This window comes from Opisthocomus hoazin, chromosome 8, assembly GCF_030867145.1.
Source record: "Opisthocomus hoazin isolate bOpiHoa1 chromosome 8, bOpiHoa1.hap1, whole genome shotgun sequence".
In the NCBI taxonomy this organism is placed as follows: Eukaryota; Metazoa; Chordata; class Aves; order Opisthocomiformes; family Opisthocomidae; genus Opisthocomus; species Opisthocomus hoazin.
This window is the reverse complement of record NC_134421.1, coordinates 64,721,380-64,737,369: the sequence shown is the minus strand read 5'-3', so window position 1 is coordinate 64,737,369 and position 15,990 is coordinate 64,721,380. Positions and strand designations below refer to the sequence as shown.

Here is a 15,990-nt window from a genome sequence, read left to right as displayed (position 1 = left end):
CCACGTTGTCCCTAGCCTTCCTTTTGCTGCTGATGTAGTTGAAGAAGCCCTTCTTGTTGTTTTTGACATCCCTTGCCAGCTTCAATTCCAGGTGAGCCTTGGCCTTCCTCGTCGCATCCCTGCATGCTCTCACTACGTTTCTGTACTCTTCCCAAGTGGCCTGTCCCTCTTTCCACATTCTATGCACCTTTCTCTTCTGCCTGATCTCCGCTAGAAGCTCCTTGTTTAACCATGCAGGTCTCCTGCCTCCTTTGCTAAATTTCTTTCTCAGGGGGATGCATTGCTCCTGTGCATGGAAGAAGTGTTGTTTAAAAAGCGACCAGCACTCATGGACCCCCCTGCCTTCGAGAGCCCTGGCCCACGGGATTCCTCCCAGTAGCTCCTTGAAGAGGGCAAAGTCAGCCCTCCTGAGGTCCAGGGTGCATTGAGATGATGTGGTGCATTGAGAAGAGTAAGGCTTCAGCAGTGAATGGAGTTACTGTGCAGTGGAGAGACAAGAACTATACCCCATAGGTCTTTTTTTGCATTAGTGACAGAGGTAAGAGCTCACACATTTTTACCATGCATTGATAGGCTGAGTGTGCACTCAATCAGATGAGGCATAACAACTCCCAATTACAGTCTTCTAGCTCAGCCTGACATCCTGAGCCTCAAACTACGCAGCCTGCTGAGTAGTATTAAGATGTTTCATATTTCAGAAAAAAAAAAACAACTAACTATCCAAGAGCTGAGCTACCTGTTCTGCTCCCTAGACTCTTCATACATCCAGAGCTGTTTCTAGGCGAGTAGTACTAGCACCACTAAAGCCTGATGATCAGGGGAGCTTGCTACACCCCACTTAGTGTGAACAAACACCCCTGATGCTAGTCTTGCAGGTAACTCCATGCCCTAAATCCTTCCATGTCTTGCTTCTACCTCATGCTAGCTTTAAATAAGTCTTTGGTGCTCTAGCTTACATGAATGCAAAGAAAAATGCTCCACAGAAGACAGCAAAAATACATAAAGAAAAATATTTCCTGTAATTTCAAGTATTGAAAAGAAGACTCTCGCTTATTTGTCTGCTTGCATACAGAGACCCAATAGTACAGAATTTTAAATACTTTAATTCCCCAATTTTGAACCCACGAATAATGCTTTCCAGGAGGTTTGCAGAAGTAGTAACTAACTTTACTTGCCTCCAAATGTAACATTCTACGAAAGACACTTTTCAGGCCCCCCTTTATTTCAAATTCTTTTAATTTGGTTCAGATGGAGGCACTCAGAATTAATACATACTTACGAAGATGACGGTACATATTGCACAAGAGCAGATGTGTCAAAGAGAGCTGTGTAATAGATTTTTCAACTGCCAGCAAGAGTATGTTCATGACGTGATCGTGTGCAACTAGTGTTTTAACCTAGCTGCTCGGTGATTTTGCCTGTAACATGCTAGGTACAACCATTATAACGTGTAAGCAAGAAAAAATGCTTGAAATAGCAATGATAACAGCAACTGCAATAGGAATAATGTCATTTTAGGTATCTTTATTCTAAATGTTAAAAAAAGGTAAGGAAGATGTACAATCTCACACACACACAAAAAGATCTAGAATGTTTTGTCATACAAATCAATGCAAGATAGAAATAAAAGGTCAAATGCATGAGGATGAAATAACTTGCACAGAAAGCTATTTCCTAGTCTCCAGACTTGAAAATGGCAGAGAAGAACATGTGGCAATTATAGAACCATTTTTATTGCTTGAAAACAACACAGTTTAATTGGTTAGATATAAACATTGAAGCATATCTCAACTATGAGCAAAGCAGTGTACTCAATCATGTTACTTTTAATGGAAGCAGTCTTGAAAATAGGTTGCACAAAGAACATTTGTCATAACTGCTGGCCTAGCAAGTCATGCGAGCACATCTAGATAAATAAGGTAATGTGTCCTGCCGCTTGCAACTTAATTCTGCAGCATATTTCATTAAAGGGTCTTAATTTTCATCTGAATGTCTCCGTCTTAATGAGAATGAGACTTGCACTTGGCTGGAGCCCAGATCAATCTCGTGCAAGAACAACAGTAACCATCTCAAACTTATCCTTTCCAGTGATTGAATTATATAATATGCTAAAAAGAAGAAAAGCATATAAACAAGCAAACAAGTTAACAGTGTCTATCAAACTGTTCTTTTAAAGCTTTGTTTCAGGAGTCTTGAAAACGTGAGCAGTGGAGACATATGGCTTTTGAGGCAGTGGCTGTTGCCTACACAAAATTTTGGGAGAGATTAATGAAATAGATTTTGCATTTTTTACGCTGTTTTCACAAGAGATGTGCTGAAAGCCATAAAGATATGCTTCTTTCTCCAACTAATTTATTTCACATACACAATAATTTGCAGTCAATAAATCTAGGATGGATTTCCATGGTAAGGCATTGGTGTGGCAAATAGAATGGATAACTTTATCCATAATGTGGTTGCGGTATTTTTATAATCAGTTTTGTAATGTGATATCACTGGAGAGTATCATCAACCAGTGTTCAATATTAAACAAAGTTTTCCAAAGCAACACATGCTATATACTAATTCATGTCATCGAAGATCCATCTTATGGTGTAAGAGACTCATCTTGTGTGCACATGGTTTTCCAGGAGATGACAGCACAGAGAAATCTGCTTTTACAGTTCTGTAGCTGGGCACTCCAGATGGAACTTTTTACCATAGGAGGACCAGGTACCAAGAGGAAAATAACTCCTTCACCAGCCAGAGTTCTCTTGACATAGGAAAACAAAACCTGCGGGAGGGTGGGAGCTTCAGAGCTCTTTAATGAGAAATAAAGACTTCAAAATAACAATTGCAGTAAACATTATTCACAAAACATTAGTTTATTTCTTCCACCTGTTCATTTCTATGTTTAGCATCTTATAAAAACAAAATATCTAATTTGAGGAAGTAATTTCCTTAGAAATATCTATTAAAGAAGGAAACATGTTGAAATCCAGTCATTTAAACAATCCAGAGTTTAATGTTTGCTAAAAATAACTTACAACTCAAATCTCTGTGTAATGATCTACTTAAACATGAAACTTTGAGACTTTAGAAATCTGTGTCCTGCATCTGGCTGAGTTAGTTATTCGACTTAAGTTTAGGCACAGTCTGCCTTTTTTCAGGTGTTTTCAGCTGTCAGGAAGAGAAGCTTCAGGCTACGCAGCATCCGATAACCTGTTCCCCTAGATTCCTGTTTTTCCTGGAGTTTCTTCCTTAAGGTCCAAAGTGTGCTAAAGAACAAAAATTGGCTCTCCCTGATTCTGGATTGTGCTAGCTGTCCAACTCATAACAAAATTTCAACACATATGGGCACAGACCCAGCAAAACATGTGCAGAATTTGAAACCTATGAATAATTCTGGTTAAAGCTGTCAAAGATGATAGGACGAACAGAGAAACCACTCAATTTCAGAGCAAAAATATAGTACAAAACTGTCCTCAAACATAAGACTGTAAAATTTAGAAGGATATTCACTCAGCACTTGTTGAGAAGGATGTTGCTTTTCAGGTTATTCTCCTAAATCATTATGGCATCTGAAGTTCTTTGAACAATTAATGAGAAATGTATTTGCATTTGATTTTGCTTTTCTTAAGATTCTTCTCGTTGTGACTTTTAACTCCTGTGGGAGACTGGACTGTATTGTATAAGTAATGTTTTTCTACTTCGGCAAAATCATTAGACTTGCATAACCAACCATTGGATAGAGAGTGGATAGAGAGATTTTTAAAGGTCAAATCATAAAACCGTAAACTCCTGGGGGAATTATCTCTAGGGAGTTATATCCAGTGCACCACTCCCTTGTATGAAAACTTAATTGATGTCATTTGGTTGAAATTATTATCTCTTGAGCTGAAAGTTGATATGATGTCATGTAAGATATCAGAGTAAAATGCATTTTTCGGATCAGATTTTAAGCCCAGCTTGTAGTACCACAGTTGGTCATTGTAAAAATGATTAATATGTCACAAACAGAGGATTACAATGTCAGGTGGGGAATAAGTGGAGAAGCAGATAAATTCTTAAGAAATAACAGTGATCTGTTTTAAAGCACTGTCTTCAGAAAGAAAGAATGAGCAAAAACAAGTACAGGGAAATACACTGCACAGAAGAAAGCTTGTTTCCAAATAAGATATTTCATAAAGTTTTCCATAAGGTGACAGCTGCTTTTTCAAGCACCACATTCTGTTCTCTGTTACATCAGCGTGAATCCAGAGGAATTTCATTTGAATTGTTGTTGCTTGGAATTGACATCAGGGTAACTGAGAGTAAAATTTGGCTTTAACACATTTTCTCTGAAATAGATCCCATTTACTCCCTTCAAAACAGAGATGGGGGAATTACCACACATCATATGACATCATGTTTCGTTCAACACTTCGGAAGAAAAATGGAGAGCAAGATTTGTTTGAAGTCTGGGATGCTGGCTTCTTCCTCTTCTTCTCCTTCCAATTTTCACAATTTATTGTGAAACCTCTCTTTGCTGAAGCACAGTACAGACCTTTTGGGCACAAGGGAGCTCTCCTAACAGTTGGTTCTGCCATCATAATAAACCCTTTAAGGACACTCATTCTAGGCTTCAACATACTGTTCCATGTCGTTAGCAATATCATGCAAGGAGTTTCAAGGCTCTTTAACAGCAGCTAAAAGCGACTGTTTAGAACAAAATTGTCATTGGTAAACTTAGGTACGAAGTGGAACACTGCTTCGAATGGGTAAAGACTGGCTTGTGTGCCTCAGCTTTTGCAATTTCATGCGAAGTCACCCTCCTGAAGTCACCGTATTTCCCATAACTTTGTTCTGTGGCGGGGGGGGAAGGAGAAGAGAGGTTTTAGCTGCTAAAAGCAAATGACAAGTAGCTTCAGAACCTAAGCACTCACACACCAACCTGCTGTCTTCATTTGTATTCAACAGATGCCTTGTTTTTTCCCCCTCGCTGCCTAGTCTGTACCAATCAGTATAAACAATGGAATTTTTGTCTTTACGAACATATTCTTGTTCTGTTTCACTTGAAGATAGAGGTAATTATGAAAAAAAAAAATAGAAAGAAGAGAAGCAACCTTCGTAGACATATATTTATAGTTTATAAGATTGTTATGTAAAGCTTTAAGAAATACTCTGGAATTTGGCTGAGAGATTCATAAAACCAGTACATGATGCAAATAAGCTTTAAACAGAAAGAAAAAACAACAACAACAAAAAGAAAACCTAAGGGATCCATCTGTGAGATATTGTGAAATGCCAGGGAAAATGAAGATAGCTAATTATGCTGATTTTATGTTATACTATCCATACACAACACATATTGTCTCTATGTATATAAATAGACAGTGTGCGTGTGTGAGTCCAGTCTTTTCCTTGACTGCTTTTTTATAACATAGAATGTGCTGTGATTACATTATTTTGCATGTAAAGAATACCTGGCTTATTATTAAACAAATTTTTTCCTTCCTAGTCTGATCACAAGTCACTAAGGTGTTGCTAAGTAGCTAATTCTGGTCCAAAATTAAGAATTTCTATTGTCATGGGAAATATTTACCAGCAGTACCAGCATCTTTGTCTTTCCTTCTCCTCTGGTAGAGGGAACAGGGCAGGCTCTGAGAGATCAGAAAGGTATTACACAGTGTAAGCAGATCTCCATTATCGTATGATCTCCAACAATGTCGGGCTGCTGTGGTGCGGCGCTCCTCCCCACATCTGGCCATACGTTTCCTTTACCACTTTTACCACCTTTACCACTGCCACTAGTCCTCAGTCACCATGTAAGCTGCTCCAGGGAGCTCTGAGCACTGAAACTGCAGCTTCATACCCTGCTTGGAGAGAAGAGAGAAGGGGGAAGATGGACTACAACTGTTCAGACTTAGGTTTGACTGCACTTTCACCAAGTCCAAGTGCTGATTGAAAAAACTCTTTATATAGTCAGGGAGGAGGGTTTTATTACCTGATACTCTTTGCAGCAATGCTTTCTGTATGCACGTCCAAATGCCAAAATAGCAAAGTATTTGAAGTATTTCTAGAATGCCTGAGAAACAGAAAATAAGTTGGGTTTTCAGTTATTTTCTTAGAGAATTACCCTAATGGTATATGTGCGTGCATGTGTTCAACCTGCATTTGAATTTCTACAGACAAGATTTATGTGACTGACTGGTCCAGCTCCATCCTAAATTTGTTTTGGGTTTCAACACTTCAGGAGGCAGAAGGAAGCTTTCTTTCCTGTGTCTATATTTACCTGCCCAAAGTATCATGAACTCTGATGTCAGAGAAACAAATAGGAAAATAATATAGTGGAAAGGTTTTCTGAAATGGTTACAAATTCAGTCCAGAGGAGGAGGATAACATTCCCCGCCCCTGCTGAAATCCCTAGCCACTGGGGATTCAGAGAGGCAAAGAGAGAGCTAGTGCTTTCTTAGAGCTTATTTTTCTTTGAATTCCTACGCCCCCCCCCCCCCCCCGCTTCTAGCACACATTTCTACATATTGCTGACTCTAAAAGCATTCACAGAGGTCAAACTATTGAAAGTTCAACTGAGTTTTCCTAAGCTATCACAGTTTACCTACCATTCCCAGTTTCCACAACCTATCTGAGTGGTGATTAAATAGCTATCAGCTTTGGCATCAGAAGCCATAAACTGACTCTTTAGCCCCTACATTTTGTGTGATATTGTTTGATCTTCCAAAGACGATATGTACCGATACACTCTGTTCAACAGAATCAGACTTGTAATTTATCTATGAAAAAAAACCCATCCTCATTAAAAAGTTTTCCACTGTAGAAAGTCAAATAGGGCAGATGTATGAAGGTGACAGCCAGTGGTTACAGTTTTGTTGGTCTTACATCTTTGTCATATACTAATGAACCACTCAGCACAAGGAGAGGAAAAAAAAACAAAACAGAGAAGAAAAAAGGTCCAGAAAAGAACAATGAACATAGCAGATGTTGCGTACGCTTTTGGTTTGTGGTTTGCTGTAATTCACCTGGACTATTTAAAAGCCTGTGATGAATGGGTGACACACAAGATAGTGTTGTCTTTCAAGTCTTTGACAGTTGGCAGTAAAGGTTACTAAGCAAAATTACATAGGGCCAAAAGGTTGGCTGTGACGGATCCCAGATACAATAGAACTGAGGATTTTCTGTATATGGAGTGATAAGGAGGGACTTTCAGGGCCAACAGGAATGACTTGCATAGTGTGAAAAATGAAGAGGTAAGGATGCAACTGTTGGCATAATACATGAGAAATGCAGGATCAATTTCTTGTCATGTTAACATCTTAGTGTGTGGCCCTGAGCAAATCCCTTAGGATCAGACCTTGAAAGGTATAAAGGGGTCTAAAGATGCAAATCAGAACATAAACAGACTTTCAAAGGCAGGTAGAAAATCCTCAAAATCATATTTGATGTATTTGATGTTGATCTATGTCTTATTTTTCTAAGTTGTAGCAGTTCCTTGGGTTTTGTGCAGGAAAATATTTTATGTAGCATCAGTTGTTCTAATTTTGAAAAAACGTGGATGCAAAAGCCAAAATTGGATTTGCGTGCCAAAGTAGCTAAATCTGTAATGCATATGCGTGTAATACACCTTGCAATCAGGCTCTTCAGCCAGCAGTGGGGAAAAGGACAGGGCTGGTTTACTATCTAACTTTTCAGAGATCCATTAACCATTAAATCTGTTGGATTAGAGGAGCAAGTCATTCTGCAGCTGGTCATTTGGGAGGAGACTTTCCAGCTTGATTAGACTTCCCTCAACAAAGTTCAATACATCAGGCCTGGAATAGGATTTAAGGAGCCAAAAGTTTCATGGCTGCTGTTGTTTTGTTTTCCCTTTTCTAACGATTTTTCTTAAATTGGCTTTTCTCTGAAGAATTAGAACATCAAATATTTTTTTGCATTTCCCTTATCCCCTGTAAAAAAACATATGTCCTTGCCAGTATTTCTGCAATGAGGGCCCAACAGCCAATAAACGTGAGCAATCAGAGCAACGGAAGTCTCTGTGCTTTGAAAGTTAAGAGACTTGGAAGTTTTGTTCAATTTGGATGAGTATCCCGGAGTTAATCCATTGGAAACAGAAGCTACTGACCCATAATAGAGGTTGGTGAGAATAAGCTTTTCCTAACTCTTATTAATGCCACATGCCTGGCACTGAGCTATTACGGTGGGTTTCTTACCATTGCTCTGGGTGTCACAGTTGCCACACGTTTGTGTATGAGATGAACATCAGGCAGCACAGGCCAAGGGAATACAAAATGTTTGTTTGGGTTTGAAGAGCAATCTCAAAATGTTGCTGTTCAGACAGGCATATAACCTGCCTAGAAAACAGGATGCAAAGAATATTTTTGAAGAATTTGATGAGGTGTTTAAAAGACCTGAAAGCATTGTGAATAAAACACATCATACTGATACAGATCCCATTATGCTGCCAAAACTACAAGTATCACATACAGTACAGTCTCATTAGTCCTGAGAAATGAAGGATAAGTTGATTGTGACAAGATGGTAAGATGCAGTGTTGTTGAGAGAAGGCAGATAATAACTGGCATGGTTAGCAACCCGATCACATGCAACAATAAGAAATGTTACGGCTTTAGGTAGATCCAGGAGATCTGAATAAGGCTACCAAATGCAACATAGCCCAAGGGAGCGCTGGGGAAAGACATGTCTAGACTTCCAACAGGAAGAATATTTCCAGGTCTAGATGCAAGTCTGTGATTTTGGCAACTTCAGCTTGATAAAATGTTAAACTCTGCACCTTCAACTCCCTTTTTGCTGATGTATTTTCAAGTAACTCTGCTGTATGATTTCTTCAGAACTTAAAAAGTGCCACTCCATAGAATTTTAAATCCTTTAAAATCCAGGTGGAAGCAGCTATTTATAACCTCTTGAGCTAATGTGATAATCATCAACACTGTAAAAATAACAGCCGATACCCAGTTCTGCAGGTCTGGATATCAGCAGCATTTTTCTTCACCGTATAGGCGTTTTACAGGTTTCTTTCTTTTTTTTTTTCTTTTCCATAGGAAAGAAAGAACAACTGTGTCAGTGTTAAGCTCTGTGTCAAATACATTCCAGGTTTAGATTCATGTCTGATACAGGAAAAGGACTTGAATGTAGAGGTAGAGCTTCATGACACGTTGCTTTCAGCAGTAAGGCCAACACCCAAAGTTCCTCTGCATTGCTGGTTTTCCCCAATGCCAGTTCACAATTCTTTCTATGCCATTAGGTGATGCAAGCGCTGCATCTGCATGAAAAACAACCCTTTTCATAATCCCACAAGGATTTTTTTTTTTAAACAGGCTTCTTTGTCATGTTTGTAGTACTTCCCCACAAAATGTCTGTAGCGTCCCACATGAGAGATTGGCAGTCCGCGACATAAAAGTAACCTGTGGTAACGGATGTCTGGATCTTCTTAAATGGGATTTCGCTCCTGAAGTGTTTGACACCATGTTGTGAAACTGCATCCTGGGTCTCTCACACGCTACATGACAAACGCACTTATAATTGGGCTCTAGAATGAGCCTCCTTTTGGGCTAATAATGATTTGGCTATTCTAAAGCGAGTATCATTATGCATACAACTGGAGCAATTTAAAAGGGACCCTTTGCAGAATTGTAAATATTCTGCTTATCAAGCAACTCACCTGCTAAGGCAGAAAATAGCAGGGAGTGTATCCGAGTTAACATTTCACATTTCCTACAGGAGTGTGCTCTCTAAAGAGAGTTTTAGCAGTCAGATATAGACTGAGGGGTGGGATTTTTTCTCTGATTTTAACCAGAAATTGCACACTCAGCCCAAGAAATCTTTCCCTCAAAAATTACTGGATTAGTACTGCATGTCAAAAACAGATTCTGGTAATTCCTGCGTATTTCTGAGAAGGACCTGATCGCATCAATATAAACAAGTAATGACCCATCTAAAACACAGGAAACCATTCTGTACGTAAGTACGTTTTTAAAGCACGCTTAGAGCAGCTTTCTTAGAGCAGCTAAGCTTTCAACAGCTGCTAAGTATAAAAATCACAGCAGCAGTAAGAAGATTTGAAGTAATCATGAGTCGAGTAATACTGTTTCTGAGAAATGAGAAGCACCAAACAATGCCAACTTCTAAGTGACTGAAAGTAGTTCTACATGAATGGTCAACAGTGAAAGTCCAGACACATCCAAGTATAACTTTCTGTAGGATCTATTAATGTGAAGTTGCTGCACGTATTGAAAGGTGGTATAATGAACTCCAAATCATAATGTCACACAGCATGAAACCAGAAACGTAAAACAGAGTCCACAAGTGCTTGTCTGGCTCTTGAGATGTAAAAACACGGTATAGAATGTCATAAATGCCATTACAGAAAATAAAAATAAAATCTGCAACAAATATGGGAGGAGATGCAGAAGAACTGTTATTCCTTTTGAACTTGCTGAGCAATAATGGAATAATTAATTAAGCAAATAACTGTGATCTTCTTTTCTTCTGAAAAGAAGGGTAGTATTTGAAGAACTGAGGAAAGTTTGGATTTTACTTTTTCCCTCTCTCTAAACTCAGCAGCTAGATCTCTTTCAAAAGACCAAAGGAAAAAAGGTGAATAGGTTGTCATTTGAAAGTGAGTTGTTGCCCACCCTAAATTCCCAGAGTTGACATTTCTGGCACTTGCCGCAGGAGCGTTGGCCAAATCCTTCCTGCCAGGCAGAGCCCAGTTTCGCCTTGGCAGAAGCAACATATGGCAATGGGTGTCTTAGAGATACAAAGCCTCTTCAAGCACCACTGAAGTGCTGCCATTGCCCCTCTCCTTATAAGGGGGTGCAGCATATGCTATCCTGACTAGCTGATTAGCACTACTTAGAGCTAAATAGCAGGGGGACAACCCACAGCATCGGTTTTTACCCTTCTCTGTGTCTTTGGACTGGCGTATCTCACAGAGCAAGGCAAAACGTGAGTGGTCTCTCATGAGGGACGCAAAAATTATCTCTCATCTCTCCTAAAAAGATGCTCTATTTTATCTCTCAGATGCAATCTTGAAGAAGTTAGTACTCATTGTGCCTAATCCGTATGTTTTCTGGGCAAAATCTATATTGATGGGGACCATGTTTTTATACTTGTTTGCTGTAAAATAGTCTGGAGTGTTACACATTCATTCTACATGAGAAAGCCAGAATTTTAGCTTCATACTCCCTTTTCCTTATAAGAAAAAAGAAAAGTAGTTGTGCCTTCTTTACGCAACTAGAAGTAAACTGAGTGTAACAACATCATTGTAAAATGATGTGCTTTATAAAGTCCTGAATATGGTGCATCTTTTGTGTTTTGTTTCTAATTGTTTGCTGAGTACAAAAGGATAATTCATTAGGCCTTTTCTCCAAATAATCTCAAAGTGACATGAATTCCTTTGCAGAGTGAATATCTGTAACAAGTAATCCGTGGAAAACAGACAGGCGTCTCTTGTCATTTTGGAGCTCTAATCCACTGCCTGGAGCAAGAAAACGCTCAGGATAACAAGTGTGGGAATGACCAAAAGCAACATTATTTTTGGATTTTATTTTCTTAACAATGCTGCTGATCAATAGAATTGCTGAATCCGGCACATACAATGACATGGGATTAATGAATTAAGCTCAAGAAGCAGAAGAGTTTGTCAAAGAGGAGAGGGCAAAAGCCCCTTCTTTTCCACTGGTGTGTGAATATTAAGCAATGAAAGAAGCAATGACAGAATTTTAGCCCTTGCTTTACCACAGCACCAAGTCTTGTTGTGCATGAGGCTTTACTTTTTAATTAGAACCATACTGACACCCGCGTTTTCAACTGTGAACTTCAGTTTCAAAGTTAAGGCTATTTCCTAGGTGCTGGTTTGGTAGCTGGGTCTGAACACAAACAAGAGATGCTGTGTTCTGTAAAATTCGGAGTGTGCTGTGGTCTTTGTCAGAGGGACTAGGTAACTGGGTTTTAGCCCACAGCAAACAATGGTAAAAGGAAGGAAGAGATGTCACTGAAACACCAGAGTCTGTCACCTTAGAGCACTCACAGACTCCTTTTTCTAGAAAAGTATAGAACAAAGTAAAGAGGGATCATCGCACTTCTTTGATGATGCCAGTGTTTTGTAAGGGTTGATTGCCAGAGTTCCTGTCAATAATGCTTTAGGAATGTAACACAGGGTACATATATGTGTAAGACATTACACTCTAAAAATGCACATTAAATTGACGTTCCGCACAGTCCGGAAAATTTAATAAACCATCACTCACTAGAAGGGGATTGGTCAGATGTGTGGGGGGCGAGGGCTCAAGTTTGCTTATATGTTTGTATTTACAGCTCTGGAGATTTTGTGTGTCCTTTTGTTTAAACAAACAAACAAAAACAATTATCTAGTTTCATTGCATAAAAATGTAAGGTTGTAATAATCACGCAGTCCTAGAAATTGGAGGTTTGGAACGTTTTTGACTTACGAGAACACTTCAGAGAACACTCCAGTGCAATTTATAAGCCCCTCTAGACCTGTACATGTCTTGAACTGATTGCTGAAGTGGGCTTTACTAGGAATTTCTGTTGCTGAACTGGAGTAGTGCGGGAGGTGGGGAGGGCGGGAGGGTTGGAGCAACCTTCCCTAACAAGGCTTTAAAAGCTGCAGTGGTAAAGTTGCGCGGAAGACTTCGTTACTCGTGTTTAACTGGGAGCACCCCGAAGAGGATCACGTTATGGGCAGGAGATGTTATTCATGTGGGTGGCAACACTGCGGGTTGTGCTGTGCCGTCGTGGTTTTTAAAGGGGGACGTGCATCTTTTAATTAGGGCCGTAAAATGAAATTAAAGAGAAAAAACAACAAGCCAAACCCGACGACCCGGACAATGACATAAAATAGCTGATGAAATGTATAGCTCCGTGCCTTTCCCAGGCTAGGCGGTTTCTGCTCGCTCCTCGAATCTCCGCCGCGATGGGTTTCTTTCATTCCTTTTATATATTTATTTATTTATTTTCTTGCCCCCCCCACCCCCGGCATGTGTGGTGTGACAGCAGGGGGGGTGGGGGGGGGATGTCGAGCGTTCCTGCGCGCCCATTGTCAGCCGCTCCCGGGAGCGCGGGGAGAACCTGCGTCCCCGGCGCCTCCATGTGCGCGGGCAGCGCGGGGCCGCCGCCGCGCCCGCCCCCGCCGCCCGGGACCCGCCCGCCGCGCGGGGCGCGGGTCTCCGGCCAGCCCCGGCCCGCCCCCGCCCCGGCCCGGCCCCGGCCCCGGCCCGCGCCGCCGCCCGCCCGCCGCCGCCGCCCGCATCATGCCGTCCCCCCGCCCGCACGCCACTCGCGCCCGGGGGCTGCCTCCTTTTCCGGCCCGCGGCGTGTGCGTGAGAGGGGCTTGAAGTTGTCCCCGGCGGCGGCGAGGCGGGGGGGCCGGGGCCGGCTGGCGGCGGCGGCGGGGCGCGGCGGGGCGCGGAGCCCACCCCCATCACCTGTTACCTCCGCTCCCCAGGTCGCCTGAAGTTCCCCGGCGGCGCCCGGCAGGACGGGGAGCGCCGCGGCTCCGGCTGGCTGGGACCCGGCGGCGGCTGCTGCAGCATGGGCTGGCTCAGGGGGATTGCCTTGCTTTCCTTGGGAGTACTGCTAGCGGGAAGAGCGGACTGCCAGCATGTGAAGAACAACGTGCCGAGGCTCAAATTATCCTATAAAGGTAAGTCTGTTGTTCTCCCTTATTCTTGGTTTGCCTCAAAAGCCTCTCCTCCTTGCCCCGTCACTCCCCCCTCCCGCTTCCTCACCTTCCTCCCTGGTTTTCCTCATCTTCCAAGGGGGAAATTGGCATTAGGAGAAATTTCTGAAAAAAATAAGAAAAAAAACCTATAAAGCCGCTCCGCGCCGCGGTGGTACCAGCAGTTTAAACACAGACAAAGAAGAGTTAGTTGCGTTTGCAGACGAGGGCTGGGGATCGCGCCGAGCCGTGGCAGAGTGCTCTTCAGTCCTGCGCTGTTCCGCCGGACTTTACTCTTCCAGAGGCCGAGACGTGCCCGGCCACCCAGCTGGTCCCCCCGTGCCGGGCGTGCGGGGCAGCCGCGGCACCGGCTCTGTTTCGAACAGCGTGGCATAAAGGAAGATTTATATTTTCCTATTTTAGGCATGAAGTGGTTAATTTTCAAGTCATGAATATTCAGTTTGTACAAATCTGACAATCAGATGCCTAACATAAGCAGTAGATGGTGGGTTTGCCAAGAAACTATAAACTGAAAGGAACAGATCAGTCCAGAAAAGGAGGAAAGGACTGTTATGCGCGAGAAGATACTGCCTATGGATGTTCAACGCAGAGAGATCGTTTTCTCTGGAGTCTGATGTATTCCATTAGGGATCACAGGGAAGGTGTAACTGAAGAAAGGGAGCTGTGAGATTACGTTTACGTTTGAAATTGTGTAATGCCACTCGCACTGCAATTGTCAGTAATTAACTTTTGTATAATATTGCCAAGACTGAAGGAGGACTCTGAAGTAGGCAGAGTCTTTTGTCAGCATAGTTCCTCTCCAAGTACATTTTCAGAATTCACCAAATGTGGAGAATGTGCAACAGCAAAAGAAGTTTAAAACACAAGAGCCATAGAGTCTTATTTCTAGAGAGGGGATCTGTACATCTATGTGTGTACACATGTCTCTGGGAAGAGCTGCCTCCTCATAATTCTCAGACTGATCAAGGTTGAGAGAAGGAGCAGCAGCCACCGTGCCGAAAGAAGGGAGGAAAAGTAACACACTGCTTCTGCCGTGGAAGAAAAGAGAACATGTGTGTGCATGCCTGGTCATAGATGTCAATCTCAGTTTACAGTATAGTGTCAATGCATCCCTTGCCAGGAGAAAAAAAGTCTTCCAGTTTTTTCATCTTTCTGCTGCTGCAAATGAGAGGGGGGAAAGTCTTCTCTGATACAAGGCAGACATCATTTTCACGCTCCAGATGAAAAAGAATTAAACACCTGCAAAACTTGGATGTACTGCATGAAATAAATGCATGTGCAGGGTTTTATTCAAGAACACATACATGCATATTTGTGTGTGTTTAAACTTGAAAAGATCTGCATGAAAAGAACTGTTTAAGAGGTTCAGAATCTGTTAATTTGGTTTTCGTAAGAAAAGCCATTTGTTTATAACACAAAATCGATTATTTTGAATAATGGATTCTGAAGAAAGCTTCTACCGTAACTACATGTCATGTCAAAAAACTCATTAAAAAACTCTTAATAGCTTCCAAACTTTCACAATCACACTGAAACTCAGATCAGTATATAGAAGCGTAAATGCTATAAAAATATCCTGTAAAGGGGTTTAATGGCTAATTAATTATTGTTTATTATTTTTCACCCTTTTAAAGTTTATTGGTGGCTGAAGTCTTCTACCCCTGCTTGTACCGACTAAATTCACAGAAACTAATTTCAGAGGATGGCCAAACCTGACTGATTGTGTTTTTCTTAGTTTTTTCTTTTTTTTTGTTTTCTTTTCTCACCCCGCTGGTACTGTATCCATATACAGTTTAGCAACATTTTGCTACTCTGCTGATCAGTTGTTTTCCAGTTCTGCTCTTGCTGGGAGAAAGAGTCTCATTTTCATTTTTTATATACATCAGACATAAAATTTTAAGATACGGTCAATGCTATATGCGCAAAACAGGAAAATGAAAGGAACATTGAGACTGTTTTTATCATTGACGGGTCATTGTAAAAAGAAAACGATTTCAAACGATGAGCAACCTTATTTCCTATACAGCAAAGAAAGTAAATGCATAGTTAATTCAAAGCAAGCTAAAGTCTGAAGACTTAAAGGAATGCGCACTCTGGCCTTTGGTTCACCTGTATACCTAATCATGTATTTGACTTAAAACATCTGAAAATCAGATCAGACTACTCACACGCTGGATGTTAAGTACCAGTGTAAATGCTTGGCCAGGTCAAGAGGAGCGCGTTGACTATGCTGCTGCACTGATCCCCAAGTATGGGGATATCGTCATTAGTCAGGGAAAACTGAGCCTTATCTG

At 41.4% G+C, this 15,990-nt stretch overlaps 1 protein-coding gene and 1 long non-coding RNA gene across 2 annotated transcripts in view; one reads left to right on the top strand and one right to left on the bottom strand.

The window, feature by feature from the left end:
* Positions 1–1,590: 1,590 nt before the first annotated feature.
* On the bottom strand, positions 1,591–14,033 carry LOC142362164 (uncharacterized). The gene is made up of 5 exons (XR_012764728.1): positions 13,746–14,033; positions 13,450–13,652; positions 5,966–6,046; positions 5,564–5,834; positions 1,591–4,824 (listed from the first exon to the last, which is right to left on the bottom strand). It is a non-coding gene; the product is annotated as an uncharacterized LOC142362164 (long non-coding RNA).
* SEMA3A (semaphorin 3A) overlaps positions 13,420–15,990 on the top strand; it is a 170,756-nt gene continuing 168,185 nt past the window's right edge. Inside the window, exon 1 of the mRNA XM_075428134.1 lies at positions 13,420–13,660. Within this exon, the coding sequence (XP_075284249.1) occupies positions 13,549–13,660 (112 nt within the window). The 5' untranslated portion in view covers positions 13,420–13,548. The remainder of the gene's footprint in view (positions 13,661–15,990) is intronic.